This window comes from Gigantopelta aegis, chromosome 9 (assembly GCF_016097555.1).
Source record: "Gigantopelta aegis isolate Gae_Host chromosome 9, Gae_host_genome, whole genome shotgun sequence".
Lineage (NCBI taxonomy): Eukaryota > Metazoa > Mollusca > Gastropoda > Neomphalida > Peltospiridae > Gigantopelta > Gigantopelta aegis.
The window spans coordinates 68523106-68538087 of NC_054707.1; the positions used below are offsets into that span (position 1 = coordinate 68523106).

The 14982-nt window shown below is 40.6% G+C and overlaps 1 protein-coding gene across 1 annotated transcript in view; it reads left to right on the forward strand.

Annotated features, from left to right (window-relative positions):
- LOC121382240 (tyrosine-protein phosphatase non-receptor type 7-like) overlaps window positions 1-14982 on the forward strand; it is a 64312-nt gene that overhangs the window by 33552 nt on the left and 15778 nt on the right. Inside the window, exons 4-8 of the mRNA XM_041511766.1 lie at window positions 1596-1760; window positions 3075-3182; window positions 5110-5321; window positions 11713-11799; window positions 14315-14414. Coding sequence (XP_041367700.1) covers window positions 1596-1760; window positions 3075-3182; window positions 5110-5321; window positions 11713-11799; window positions 14315-14414 — 672 coding nt within the window. The remainder of the gene's footprint in view (window positions 1-1595; window positions 1761-3074; window positions 3183-5109; window positions 5322-11712; window positions 11800-14314; window positions 14415-14982) is intronic.

A 14982-nucleotide genomic window follows, 5' to 3' on the forward strand; every position in this document is an offset into this window, starting at 1 on the left:
GGAGATAGCGGAAAACAAGCAAAAATAAACATACACCTCACGTATAACCTTATCTCGTCTTCTACTTCTTTCTCCTCTTTTTTATCCTTTCTCTTCTCTTTATAATATCCCAGATTAAACCAGTTACATGTATGTATATTTACTACTCTTGTACTCACTTACATTGATGCCTTTTTGCATATATGTATGTGTATGTATGTGTGAATCTATGTATGTACATATGTGTATGTATCAGAGGACATCCGGGTACGTGTGTACGTATCTGTTTGTGTATGGATATATGTGTTATATATTTATTATATGTACAGCAGTGATTTGGGGCTCTCATCCCTGACACTGCTATGTTTGTGATCTGGGACAATAAAAAAAAAAATAAAAAAAAATGATGTCATCATGATTTGGCAAACACACAAAATGACGTCATAAAGAGTGCGTTTATGGCTCTCTGTTTTTGTGGTTAAATTTATAACAAAATGTCATTTTAATGCAATTAATTTTGTGGCAGAATAAAGAGAACTTTTGTTTTTGAAACATATCTGTGATGGTGATTAAAATACAAAGCTATTGCAATAACCAGAACAGTGTGTAAAGGGGTTGACATCGTTTCTACGTCATGTACATGCATGTGTGTCGAAAATAAAGGCTTTTAGAGAAAAAAATAGCTGGGATAATAAATAGAATAACAAACTGTACCAGTTATTATGAAAGTTATGTCCCTCGTGAAATAATTTTAACTGAAAATGTTTCCCTCAGAACATACATTTGATAATAACTGGTAACTCATTTCTTATCCTCTATATCTTCATGGTGTGCAGGATGTGATTGTGTGGATCAGAACCCCGTCTTGGTGAACAGAATGAATGAATATTTAACAGAAAAATACACATCATTGATTGTGTGTCTTGTGTTATTTTCTCCTTACAGCCAGTGCTTTATAGCTGGCATTTTAAAATGTGTGATATACATGTATGTGGTCGTACATGTGTGTATAACATATAAAAGATTTCTTACTGCTGTTCATGGGTGCAGGTAGATTGAACAGGGCTCACCTACCAGTACTTAGCCAAATTAGCCAAAGTTCTGCTAATTTTAATACATGTAGAATGTGACTACCACATTCAGTATTTAACTAATAAAAGTTTGTTTACAATTAGACAATTGGCTAACACAATTATTTCCAGTGTGAGCTATGTTTAATGGAGCATTTTTCAAAACAGTGACTGAAGATTTGTTCGGACCAGTCCACTGTAATAAGGGTTATTGTGATAAGCTAAAGGTCGGGTTAAATATTCATGAAAAGAGAATTTTGCCTCTTGCCTCCTTCATATATCTGTATCATATCTATATACAGTGAAACTCCTCTAAACCAGACACTGTCAGGACTAAGTAAAAAGTTTTAAGAGGTATTCGGTTTAGAGATGTTCTCTTATGTACAGATATTTAAAAAGCGACCATAAAAAACGTCTGGTGTTGAGGGAATTCTGGTTTACAAAGGATCCGGTTTTGAGAGGTTTCATTGTAATACCATATCTACATGTAATATTACACTAATATGTGTGCGATATACTAATATATGTGTGTACATTATTTTGCAGCTTGCTGGTAATGTGATTGGCTTGTACTTCCTGAAGAGTGGAATGACTGGTAGCATCATCCACGCTTCGGACCTGATCCCAGCTCGGGATGTACTGCAACCGCAACTCCTCAAGTCAGTGCAGCTGCAGGCACCAGAGCTTAACGTCACAAACATCATGGTAGATGTACGTATGTTTGAAAACATGGGCCTAATTCACTAAACTCTCGTAACTTTGCGATCTTGCAGTGCAGTGCTAAAAGACTTGCAAAGAGGCTACTTTGTTGTCTAGCAGAGCCTAAGAGACCTTTGTGAATTAGGCCCCAGATACATCTGCTGCATTTATTTATTTTATTTTATTTTTGGATATGGATCATCAGATTATAAAAAAAAGATGAATGAGTTAGTGGTAGAGTTGTACTGTTGATAAAATGACAGTAGTGTGATTGGGCTAAGAGGTCTTGGGGGCTTGGGCAGTGTAGGGGCATAAGTAAAATTGTGTCACCAAGTCTACTGCTCCTAGTTGTAGCTACATAGTCTGTAAAGATATATTTCTGAGAATGATGAGACTAGAAAGAAACAAACATCTATAGTCTGTCCCACAGGACGCCTTTTTTATACTATGGAATTTACTACAAGTTATTTATTTCTGAGTCAATTGTTTTCTAAATTGGACACAAAAATAGTTTTTTTGTGTGATTATTTCCAAAACACTTTTACTTTTCTTCTTATGTCAAACAAAATTGAAATTAATTACCCAAAAAAATACATTTTTATAGGAGGATGGGACGGACTATAGATTGCCACCAATATACATATTTTCCTTTTCCATATATAACTGATTAAAAATACTATTTTTGTCTATTGTTGACTATAACAAATAGCTCTCTTGCCACTTTAAAGTGAATTTTGATTTTAAATTCACGTGCATAGTTCTTAACAGATTATGTTTCAATGATGTATTGATCATTCTGTAAATTATATTTTGTTACCTTCCACCTAAGCTCACCTCGTGGTCATCTGTGGGACTGCATTGAAACAGACCCAGATTAACATAATAATTATATAATGAAGCTCACTGCTCAGAATAGACCCATGTCTCTAAACAAGCATGCCCCATCTGTGGGCTCATTGAGCTATTTCTCGCTCCAGCCAGTGCACCACAACTGGTATATCAAAGGCTGTGGTATTTATTATCCTGTCTGTATGATGGTGGATATAAACGATCCCTTGCTGCTAATTGAAAGAGTAGCCAATGAAGTGGCAACAGCAGGTTTTCTCCCTCAATATCTGTGTGATCCGTAACCATATATCCGACACCATATAACCGTAAATAAAATGTGTTGAGTGCATTGTTAAATAAACCATTTCCTTCCTCTAAGCAAGCATGCTGTCTTGTGTGTGCAGCTAAACTTGTTGACAATTTACAAGACTTACTGCAGATGATTCAGGACTAATTCAGAACCTATTATATTAACAGTATGTATATTTTCTGTTCCAGCATGGAATCTACATAAAAACCTACACTATTCCATTGTGGACACAGCCGTTTTTCCCCTATGTGACTGCAGCAATCTGTCTAGTTGTTCTATTATTGTTGATATTGATTGTAAGTTGTGATTAGCTCATTTGTATTGATTTTTATTATTAACCAGATGGTTCAAAGACTACATTTAATATTGTGTGATACATATGTTAATTTGAGAGTAATGAGTTAATGACATAGGATTATTGGCTTTATCCTGTGACGGTAAGAATAAAGAAAACACTGTGGTGAAGTTAATAAAGCTGATATCCTAATTTATCATATAGTATCTTACATTTTCAGTGCAATCAAAGTATGTGATATTTTTCAGATCACATACTTTAATAATTTGATAACTTTGCAAATTAGATGTAAATTAGTCGAGGTCTCGGCACTAGGTTTATTGACATTTAAGCAAACGTACTTGGGTGGCACTCCATGATTGACATATGCATTCATAGTCATCAAATAAAAACATTTCAATGGCAATTTGACACTGAAAGCTGTCCAGCATTCAGAAAACAAAAAACGTTAGGCATAACTTTATTTTGATGTAAGGACATCCTAAATGACCTCATTCGAGTTTGACGTCATTTCCATTAAAAAATACACCGTGCCACATATTCTTACGTCATTTGAATATCTAGTAATGGCGGACTGGAATTAAAGTTGCGTGTACAGTTTACAAAAACATGTATTAAGCTTGAGCTTATATGATAAAGAGATTATTACCCTCATGTATTTCGGTATCGTCAGTATCATATATTAGGAATAAAAATTGTATTATGCTCGCCAGAGGCTCGCATAATACAATTTTTATTCCTAATATATGATATTGACGATACCGAAAAACACTCTGGTAATAACCTCTATGTATTAGCCAGTTATTATTTTTATTCAGAAATCTATAAAATGTGTGAAGAAACCATTATTGATACACAAATTCTGTACAGTAAATCAATGCATGTAAATCTTTTGCAGTATGACATCAAACCAGATTCATGATGTTTTTCTTTGCAGATTTTTTTTTTGTGTTTGTTTTTCATGCATTAACAAATAGTTTAAACTTTTTATGTCAAATTCATAAACAGCTTGAACTTTGGTATGACTCAAACTATATGGTACAAAATTATTGACCTTGTGTGTAAGCTGAAATGCATCTTTTGTCCAGTGGTATACTGTATTGATTTCAATAACCTCTTTTTTTTCTTTTTTATCTAACTGAGTAACTCCCATATTTTTGAAGGTTATTCCATAATACTGTTCTTTTTAATTTGCTTTTGTCTTTAAGTATCACAAACATTGTAATGACATTCTACATGCAGTAAACAATTCAAGCTATAAATAAGTAATTAAGTTTCTCATAATCCAAAATTGGAGGCTCATCACTTTTGTAACAAATAGAGATAAGCCAAGTCCAAAATTAGGGTAGCAGGTTTGAGATTTGTGTATCTTCTAGAAGATATGGAACCAAATTCAAGAGGTGACATATTGGAGTACCTGGATATTGCACGATTTGGCATGTAGTAGCCTTAATGTAATATGATATAATGTATTATTATCCACATGGTTCAACATAATCAGGTTAATAATAATCATAGGAAGCTCACATAATATGTAATGACGTAATTTTGGGAAGCAACGTCATAACATGACATTGCTTCCCCAGTCCTAGCCCAGACTGTACATGTGAAATATGACGTCATTTCGTCGTCGTCTTCTAGTTGTGGTTCAAACATTTTGAGAAGGTCTTTGTTATTCATAAAAAAATTACAACAATAATATGCATAATAAAGAAATTATCACACTCACGTGTGTGTCATACTGATTTTACGAGTCGTGTCAGGATTTATGTATTGCCCTCACTCTTGCTCGGGCAATACAAAATAATTCTGACACTCATTTCGTAAAATCAGTATGATACACAAGCTCATATAATAATCTCTATAAGTGTTTTATTTTTTATAACTGTATTTTAGATTGTTCATAGATGTTTGTTCGATCATTGTAGTTATATCTGTGCTGTTGTCGCATGGAAGAGAAAATGGCTAAGGAAGAAGATGAGATCACAAATCAGCAGATATTTTATCCCACGCTAAAACCTGAGATGATGGACCCGCTGACTGTACAACCAGACAGCAGTCCGGTGTTCATCGCTCAGAGCTCCATGCCGGTCGTCCAGACTCAGCCGACGAGGGTCAAGGCTAAAGGTCTTCTTGAGAGGTAGTGTCAAGATCCAAGCACATCATTTTTAATATTTTTATTCTTGAGAGGTAGTGTCAAGATCCAAGCACATCATTTTTAATATTTGTATTTATATGTATATGAGGCAGGCAAGGGCTTATAGCTCTCTTGAAAATGTATGATTTCCAAAAAGATTATTTATTGGCCTAGCACAAACTAAATAGTTTCAAATATGTGTCATACAGTCATTTTTAACACTGATGACAAATAGTTTTCTATAGACATTACCTGTCCTCAAACAAGTGCACCTCCCCCCCCCCCCCCCCCCACGCAAGTGGTCTGGTCCGAACATCCCAACAGCCAATGGGATGGCCTAAATTCTTCTACTGCATACTGCTCTCTAGTTCCGGTCACATGACTGTAACTTCCTTCTTTTTCTCTTCGCTAAAGGGTCTGGACGTCCTTTTGCTTGGCTCTGTTTGGAGTCAACTTTTTTATAAGACCTTTGGTTTTGTATTCGTGTTTGGGTGAAATGTTTTTCACCTTAATTTTCGTTAGCTTTCGTATGTTTCTTTTCGCGTATTTCGCTTGACTTTCCAAGCGTTTAATTACATGAAATGTTGTTATATTGCCGGTTGTCGTGTTGGACGCCATTTGCAAAATGGAGTCTGTATTGACTGGCTTTGTGTTGGGTGGAATGTTTTTCACCTTAATTCGTTAGCTTTCGTATGTTTTTTTCGCGTATTTCGTTTGACTTGCCAAGTGTTAATTACATGAAATGTTGTTATATTGCCGGTTGTCGTGTCGGACGCCATTTGCAAAATGGCGTCTTTGTTGACCGGCTTTGTGTTTGTGTCATGGATTCTTTTTCTTTCTCTTTCACAGATTGAAAACTTATTATCATGTCGGATGTTAATGTTCAGCGACAGGTACAAGCGTGTTTACGCTGTAAAAAGTTCACTGCAGGCGGCGACCCTCATGATTTATGTCCGGGTTGCCGTGTTCCTTGTAGCCTCTCTTCGAGATGCGACCTGTGTTCGGGCCTGTCTACTGTCGAGTTCGCGGCTTACTTGAAGGTGGTGTCGGCGAGAGCCAAGAAAGTGGAATCTTCGCCGTCAATTGTGGACTCCGTAGCAGATGTATTACGTTCAATGCTACCCACTATGCTGAAAGAGACCATGGCGTCGATGGCGGCCTTACCAGAACCGGCAGGTTTGGGGTCAGGTCCGGTTCAAGTCCCCTCTTCGGGGGGTGCGGCTCCAGGACGCAAGACTTCAGATGACAGGCCTGCGGTTCTTACGCAGCCCTCTGACAAGCCGACTCAATCAGTTAGACGTTCCACGGCCTCCAAGGATCACCGATCTTCAGCGGGGAAGTCATCTTCGGTGCAGCGGAGCCGGGACCGGAGCCGGGCCCGTAGCCGTTCCCCACGACCTGTACGGCTTCCTACGGGTTCCGTGGATCGGCAGTGCAGACCTTCTATTGAGGCTTCAGAGGGTTCTCAATGGGACCGTCCACGGTCCGGTTCACCAGTGACTTCTGTTTCGGCGGATCGATTAGCCTGTGCTCGAGTGCTTCGAGACTTTGGAGATGCAGCGCCTACAGCGGTTTCCATCATTGATGAGCCTGACTCTCCTGACCATATGAATATGAGGGATTGCTTGGCGGCCGTCTATGACATGTTGCCGTCCTTGCCACATCCACCAACGCCGTCCAAGAAGGGACCGACACCGATGATAGTGACTGATGTCCCTCCGGAAGATGTGGTGATCCGTTCCTTGGCAGCCGGTACACTCGTATCCAAGGTGGCGACAGATTTAGACCGCACTTTTAAAGACACAGCGTCTTTCGTCGCCTTCCCGTCTTGGGGTCACCGTATGTATCCGGTGTTTGACATGCCCTTTACAGATGGAGCTCCGTCTTTGGATGAAGATGTTCACCGTCTTAGGAAGTCGTCAACCGTGGATTTGACGGACAAACAAGTACAAGCCATGGATACTGCCCAGAGACGTTGCTTGTTTGTGTTATCTTACTTGGACGTTTTCCTTGCTGCGATGGCCACCCAGGCAAAAGATGCACGGTGCTACACGCTGTTTCAGCAATCGGCGCAGATGCTAGCTTTCCTGATGTCTTCGGTGACTTCGATGTCCTCGATGTTGATGCAATACCGTCGCCAGGCTTATCTGAAAAAATCCACTTTGGATTTCCAGCATAAGAAGGAGCTGTTAGCTCAACCGTGGTCCGCAACGAAGCTGTTTGCAGGCAAGGTTTCTGAGGTGGTGAAGGCCAATGATAAGGACCAACAGTCGACAGCAACTGTCAAAGCGTTGCAACTTATTTCGACGTTGGAATCCACGAAGCGAAAGTCTACATTCACACCACAACCACCATCTAAGCACTGGAAAGGTTCCTTTCGAGGTCAACCTTCTCGATGGTTTCCGGTCAGACGACCATCCGGTCCGCCAGCTCGGACCCAGTGGAAGCCTGGTCGACGTTGACGCCAGCCAACAGATCGTGGACTGCTCAGATTGCTTCAACCTACGCCCGCCCCTGATTTTGAACCAGAACAACGATTCGGTTTTGACGCTTCCGGTGTGTACCACACCGGTCGGAAGATCCATGGTCGGAAGTCGACTTCGCCGTTATTGGCGAAACTGGCAGACACTTTGCCAAGATCCGTTTGTCACGTCGATCTTGAAGACAGGGTATCGTCTGCAATTGTCTGCCATCCCTCCATTGACCACTTCACCTCGAGAACCGCGGCATTCCGTCGCGCAAGTCAAGGTTTTACAGGAGTCCGTCAACAAGCTGGTGGAGAAGGGAGCCGTTCACAGCATTTCGGAAGCACACTTAACACCCGGCTTTTACTCAGACATCTTTCTCGTACCAAAGAAAGATTCTCCGGACCTGCGAATGATTCACAACTTGGCGGTCTTCAACGACCACTACCTGTCTACTCCTCCGACCTTCAAGATGTTAACGTTGCGAGATGTCGTAGCCGTGATCAGGCCGGGGGATTGGCTTGCCTCGCTAGATCTCAAGGACGCCTACCTGCACGTTCCAATGCATGCCGATTTCCATCACTACCTGCGGTTTGTGCTACAGGGTCGGCATTACGAATGGACAGTTCTGCCCTTTGGGATATCCATAGCGCCATGGCTGTTCACCAGAATCACGACTCCGATGTCACACTTCCTGCATCGCAGAGGTATATCCTTTTACCCATACCTCGACGATTGCCTGATGAGGTGTCACAGCAAGACAGGGCTGACTGCACATGTTGCCTTCATCATGGACTTTCTCAAGCAGCTGGGTTGGATTATCAACATCGAGAAATCTCGACTGGCTCCCACGCAGTCTCTACAGTTCATAGGCGCTTGGCTTCGACCCGACCTGGGCCTCGTTCAAGTTCCTTTAGACCGTTGGGAGAAGATCCAGACCATGATTGCCATAGCCCTCACCGCTCCAATGACCTTCCGCGATTGGCAGTCTCCTGGGTCTCCTCACTTCCGCCCAGGATTTGACACTCAGAGGTCGTCTCCAGTTGCAGCGCTTGCAGATGTTTCTCAACCCGTTTGTTCGTTTCAACAATCTGGACTTGATCATCTCACTCCCGGACAATCTATGCTCCAGCCTGCAGTGGTGGCAGCTCCGATCGAACGTCTTAGACGGTGTCTCTATGCAGGCCTTCATAGCCACCCATCAGCTGGGAACAGATGGACGTGTACGCTTTTCCTCCACCAATCCTCCTTCCAAGGGTGCTGCAGAGGTTTCAGCTGTACCATTGTCGCCTGTTACTCATTGCTCCGATGTGGCCATCCAGGATGTGGTATCCAGATCTAATACGTCTTGCCGATCCACATCCTTTACCGCTGCCAGACTGGGATCATCTGATCCATAAGATGATCAAAGGGTTTCGCCTTGAAGATCAAGTACACTGGTTTCGGCCACCAAGATGGGACCTGAATCTGGTGTTACGAGCGTTATCGACCGCACCTTATGAGCCGATCGAGTCCTCTTCCCTGCAAGATTTGACGCGGAAGACGGTGTTTTTACTCGGTTTCGCCACGGCTGCCCGTGTCTCAGAACTTCATGCTCTTGATGTAGACTTGGTACGTTTTCACCGAGATCGGCGTGCAGTCAACTTGGGGTTACTCATGAACTTTGTTGCAAAGAATCAGTTACCAGACCAAGCGCCTCGCTCGTATGTTGTGCAGGCCCTCTCCTCTATCGTTGGTCCGGCGGACGTTGAGGACTTGGCGTTGTGCCCTGTTAGAGCCCTGCACCAGTACATCGAGAGGACCAGATCTTTTCGACAACATCGCAAAAGACTTTTCCTCTCCTGTAACCAGAGTCGGTTGAGGGATATTACCAAGAACACGGTGGCCACCTGGATCCGGTCTTCTATCCTGACCGTCTATCAGAAGGAGGGTTTACCTGCTCCGTCTGCTTCCAATCCGCATGAACTCCGTGCCTTAGCTGCCACGATGTCCCTGCACTGCAACACATCCATTCAACACATCATCACTGGCTGTTTCTGGGCTATGGACTCCATCTTCGCCAACTATTATCTGAGGGATGTCTCCACAGAAGACGTTGAGGGGTTCCATCATCTGGGTCCGGTTGTTGCTGCACAGACTCTGTTGAATACAAGCCGTCCTTGTCGCCGTTGATGTCTGTCTGATTCTGGGCTGCATACCGAGATGTCCACCGAATCGACAGGTGAGGATTGCTTAGACTTTTGTTCTTTTGCACAGTTCACGCACTGGTGCCGGAACTTTTGTCTCGATAACCTTTACCCTGCACTGCATGTGGTTATTTGTTGTCGTTATTGAACTAACAGTTCTTTGGTGTACTAGACAGAAAACACTCGGGGGGCTTGTTCTGTTCAATGTTCTGACGGATGCACCTCATTAGGTTGTCGCTTGTTATTGAAAAACTATAACACTTCAATACGTGAGGGTTACCTAACACCTGCATCCCTGGTGGCTACGTCTTCCCACCCTGTCAGAACCAGCATGAGATTTGGCTTCCGCCTCCTGGTCCATGTGTTCTAGGAGCCGTACCTGCCACTGCTGACGGATGCTACCATTCTGGTTGTTGTTACTAACATCACCTGCATTGGTCTGTGACGGGCATCCCTAGGAGGAGGGCTTACCAAGGTTGGCCTTATTCTTCCACTAGTCAGCCTCTTTCCGGTTGGGGAGTTATCACAAGCATCTACGGATCTCGGCACCCACCACCATCTGTTGAATGCTGCACTTGTTTGAGGACAGGTAATGTCTATAGAAATGGAGAAAACTTGAGTGTTTTCTCTTTTATAGATACATTACCTGTCCTCAAGATTCATCCCGCCCGGGCCTCCCCGCTTCCTGTTCTCCGTGCAATGCGCTCAGGGAAAAAGAAGGAAGTTACAGTCATGTGACCGGAACTAGAGAGCAGTATGCAGTAGAAGAATTTAGGCCATCCCATTGGCTGTTGGGATGTTCGGACCAGACCACTTGCGTGGGGGGGAGGTGCACTTGTTTGAGGACAGGTAATGTATCTATAAAAGAAAAAACACTCAAGTTTTCTCCATACTTGTTTTAGAAGGTGTCTGGGTTTTTTTATATGGCATAATATGGCATACAAAATTTTAAATCTCAAAAACACGTAAAATAATTTCAGCTTTTTTTCCCAGCACATGTTTTGTAACTGGTTGATTAAGGCTTTTTTGTAGACATATGGCGTAATCAAAGATGGTGTTTACCGAATTTTGGTTAAAAAATATGGAAGTAAAAGTGAAATTGTTTCAAGGGAATATGATTTTCAATAGTCAGGATATCTTGCTTCACTGTTAATCACATGTAAATTTACTGCATGAAATTTGATAATGGAACAAATGAGAAATTTACAAGTGGTCTTCTGCATGTAAAGTCGCAGACAGTGCCCATGCAATCTGGAATTCACATGACCTAGAGACATGTCAAATGTATGAGGTACAATGAGTGTGAGTTCTGATAAATAAATCTAAAACTCTATTGGCAGGGTTGTGCCACCACTTTTGAGTTTCTGTCAAAAAGTAATTGTGTTGGTTTTTTTTGACAATATGTTAAGCACAGACTGTTAGTTTCACTATTATATTTTGGTTTTAATAACATTTGTATGGGCTGGGGTATGCATAAGAAACCCAAAATAAAGTCAGGGGACCCTCTATACAATCTTGACACCCTCTAATATGAATTGATTCAAAAAATCTATTAAGTCTGTTGTAGTCCTGTTTCCATAGTTACATTGTGCACATTTTAGATGTAACATGTAATGTAGTTATGTTTATCGAAGGAATAGTTTCATGACACACCTTTTAAAAAAGATAGTAGCTTATTGTAAACTTATGGAGCGTGTTGAATGTTGTTTAATTCCTGTTGTTTGTTTCGGTTGTGTTGTGTAGCAGACGCGGGTCCAATGCTTCACTGACCATTGACCTAAATCCTTCTCCAGACACACTCTGCTGGACTGGAACTCCACCGAAAGAAACGTAAGTTGGAACATGGATATTCATTACTTTAGTCTATACACTTATACATAGTCTGGAATTTTGACATTTCAATTAGGTGCTTATTATGTTATAGCCTTAAAACCATTTTTTAATAGAATGTTGACTTTTTGATAGTGTGTATTATTTACAACTTTTTGGACTTTGCTAAAATAAAAATTTCTGTGTTATTTGTTTTTGTTGTTGTGTATAATAGGCATTGTCTTCTTTTTTCCATTAAATGCTTTTTTTTAATGGGAAACTATTAATATACAGAAAAAAAGAGGTAAATATAGTGGTTGTTTTCAAATGAATAGCAACAGTTGCTGGTCAGAATGTTTAACACAGAGTGATCCATGATTAGTATAATTAATCTTTCTTGTTATTATGACTTTTATGTGTTGGGTATCTACACCCCATCTCACCTTCCACTAAACATGCTTTTTGTCAATATTTTCAGAAACTTGTTTTAGAAATAAGAAACTTGTTCTATTATGTGCATTTTATATTTGAAAAAACCTTGGTCACAATATAAATAAAACAGCAATACTGATCTATAGTCAAGAAGTCATCTGCTACATGGAGAATGAAATTATATTTCATTGATTGGTTCATTCTACATACATGCAGGCATTGAACTAAGCACTGGTGAAGTGTGTGGGAACCCATGCACAGGCTACCATAAATTACGGGACTGGTAACCTATAGGTCACGACACATTTATGAAGTTTATTGTTCCGATTATAATGCCTTCACAAACAAGCTGATACTGTTATTAATTCATTTCACTGTTCTTGTTGCACTCACACTTGTATGTGTAATTTATATTTAAACAACACACGACTGATCAAAAATTTAAGTTGTGTTTTTGTTATAAAAAAACCCCCAATTGTTTATGTTTTGAGAACAAAGAGCTTATCAAGTTTCGTGTGACATTTGTAACCTCTTGGTAACCTGAACGACCCTTCTGTACTTATTTCAATGCCTGTACTTGCATGTTATAAAATGGATATCAAAACTCTTAGTAAACACCACTAGAGCATATTGATTTATTAATTATTTATTAATTGGATGTCAAACATTTGGTAATTCTGACTTGTAGTCAATAGAGGAAACCCGCTACATTTTCTTAATGCAGCAAGGGGTCTTTTATATGCACTTTCCCACAGACAGACATGCACATACCGCGGCCTTTGACCAATTGTAGTGCACTGGTTGGAACATGGAAAAAACCCAACCAGTTGAACGGATCCACTGAGGTAGTTCGATCCTGCGATGCAAGCACCTCAAGCGAGCACTCAACTGACTGAGCTTAATCCCATCCCAAAAAATCTTAGAGAAATATTAATCAAGAATAATAAAATATAGAATTTAGAAGGATAAACCCATTGTGAATATATACTCTCCCAAAAAAGAAACACACAATGCTTGATTTTATCAATATATATGACAATCATACATATGTATAATGCTGTACCAGTCATGAATTGCTACATACTGGTAATTCATCTATAGCAAAGGAACACCACGGCAACCTCTAATGCTTCCGCAATATCATGTTTGCATTGGATATTGGCTCAGACGGTGCGGAACCGACTATGTGAGGCAGGTATTTGAGCCAGATGGTCTGTAAGAGGTGTCATTTTGACTGCACAACATCGTCGACTATGATGTCAGTGGTGTCAAGTCCACAGAGTATGGCCTCAACTGTGATGGAGAAGTGTATAGTTTAGTGACGAGTCTTGTTTTTTGCTTCGTTGTGCTGATGGAAGATGTCAAGTATACAGATGTCATCGTGAACGTTGTGCTGCAAACTGCATACAGGGCGTGGAGATTCGATGGTGGTAGTGTGATGATGTGGCAGCAATTTCACATACTGGCCAAACCAAACTGTTTCACGTCCAAGGCAACTTAACGGCACAGAGATATCGATATGAAATTTTGCAGCAACATGTTCCAGTTATGAATAACACCAACGTTGTATTCCAAAACGATGCAAGACCACTTACAGCTTGACTAACAATAGCATACCTACACAACAACAACAACATTCACAACAAACATACGTAATCTTTCACAGTTAACACAGATGCTACAGGCAGAGTGGGCCACCATTCCGTAAGGTGTAATTCGTAATCTTATTGCTTCCATAGGAAGGAGATGTCGGGCAGTTCTGGACAGACAAGATATTGACTGCATACTGTTATGACCTTGAACTTTAACTTTTAAAATGTCATGTCATCGACAACTGTCAACTGTGAATGTGTGTAACGTAAACATTCTGCTGTTTTCCATTGATCCATTAAATACAACTTTCCAGTGTAAGCAAAAAAATTTGGGAGAGTATATATCAGTAGACACCAAAGTGATCCTACTTTTAATGGAAGCTGTAATGGCACATATCTCCTGTGAGATAGGGTGTCATTTTAATATTACAAACAAGCTGCACTTGTATATGGTAAAGTCTTGCAGAGATCATCTATATTAATTGACATTGTATTGTTGAATGAATTTACAGTTCTGGGTTGGAGTTTCTTCTATCTGCGGGCAATCGACTGAGCCGAAGGGATCTTCGTAATGCAGTAAAGATGCCGATTACATTATACGAAGAATTCTGGGTATTGTTCTGTTCTCTGCTTGTACACTCTGCTTCCTATTTTTACAACTGTTGAATTTTTATATTGCTGTTGATCATAAAACAATTGTTTTTGCATTTACCATAGTTTGACGCCCAATAGCCAATGTATTTTTCGTGCTGGGGTGTCGTTAAACATTCATTCATTCATTCATTCCTATTTCTCCATTCAAGGCTGCTCATATGGATGGTTTAATTTTTTTTAATACCTCTTCTTCCTCTCTCTCTCTCTCTCTCTCTCTCTCCCCCTCCCCCCCCCCCCCCCCCCATGATTTTCATACATGTATCCAGTTACGGTTTAAACATGCTGTTCTGGACTCATACCTCTGCTTCTGGCTTTCTGTTCAGGATAGTGGGCTAATAGTTAGTTAGTTAGTAAGAGACAAGTTTTATATAGTGACCTTACACATACCTAAAGATATGTTAAAAATATCAAGAGTTGGAGGTGTTATTGGGATTTTAACCCAGTACCTACCAACCTGAAGGCCAGTGACTTGAACACTATGCCTCTAGGCCAGTTCAGTTCCTTTAGAGGATTTAGACAGTTTTAC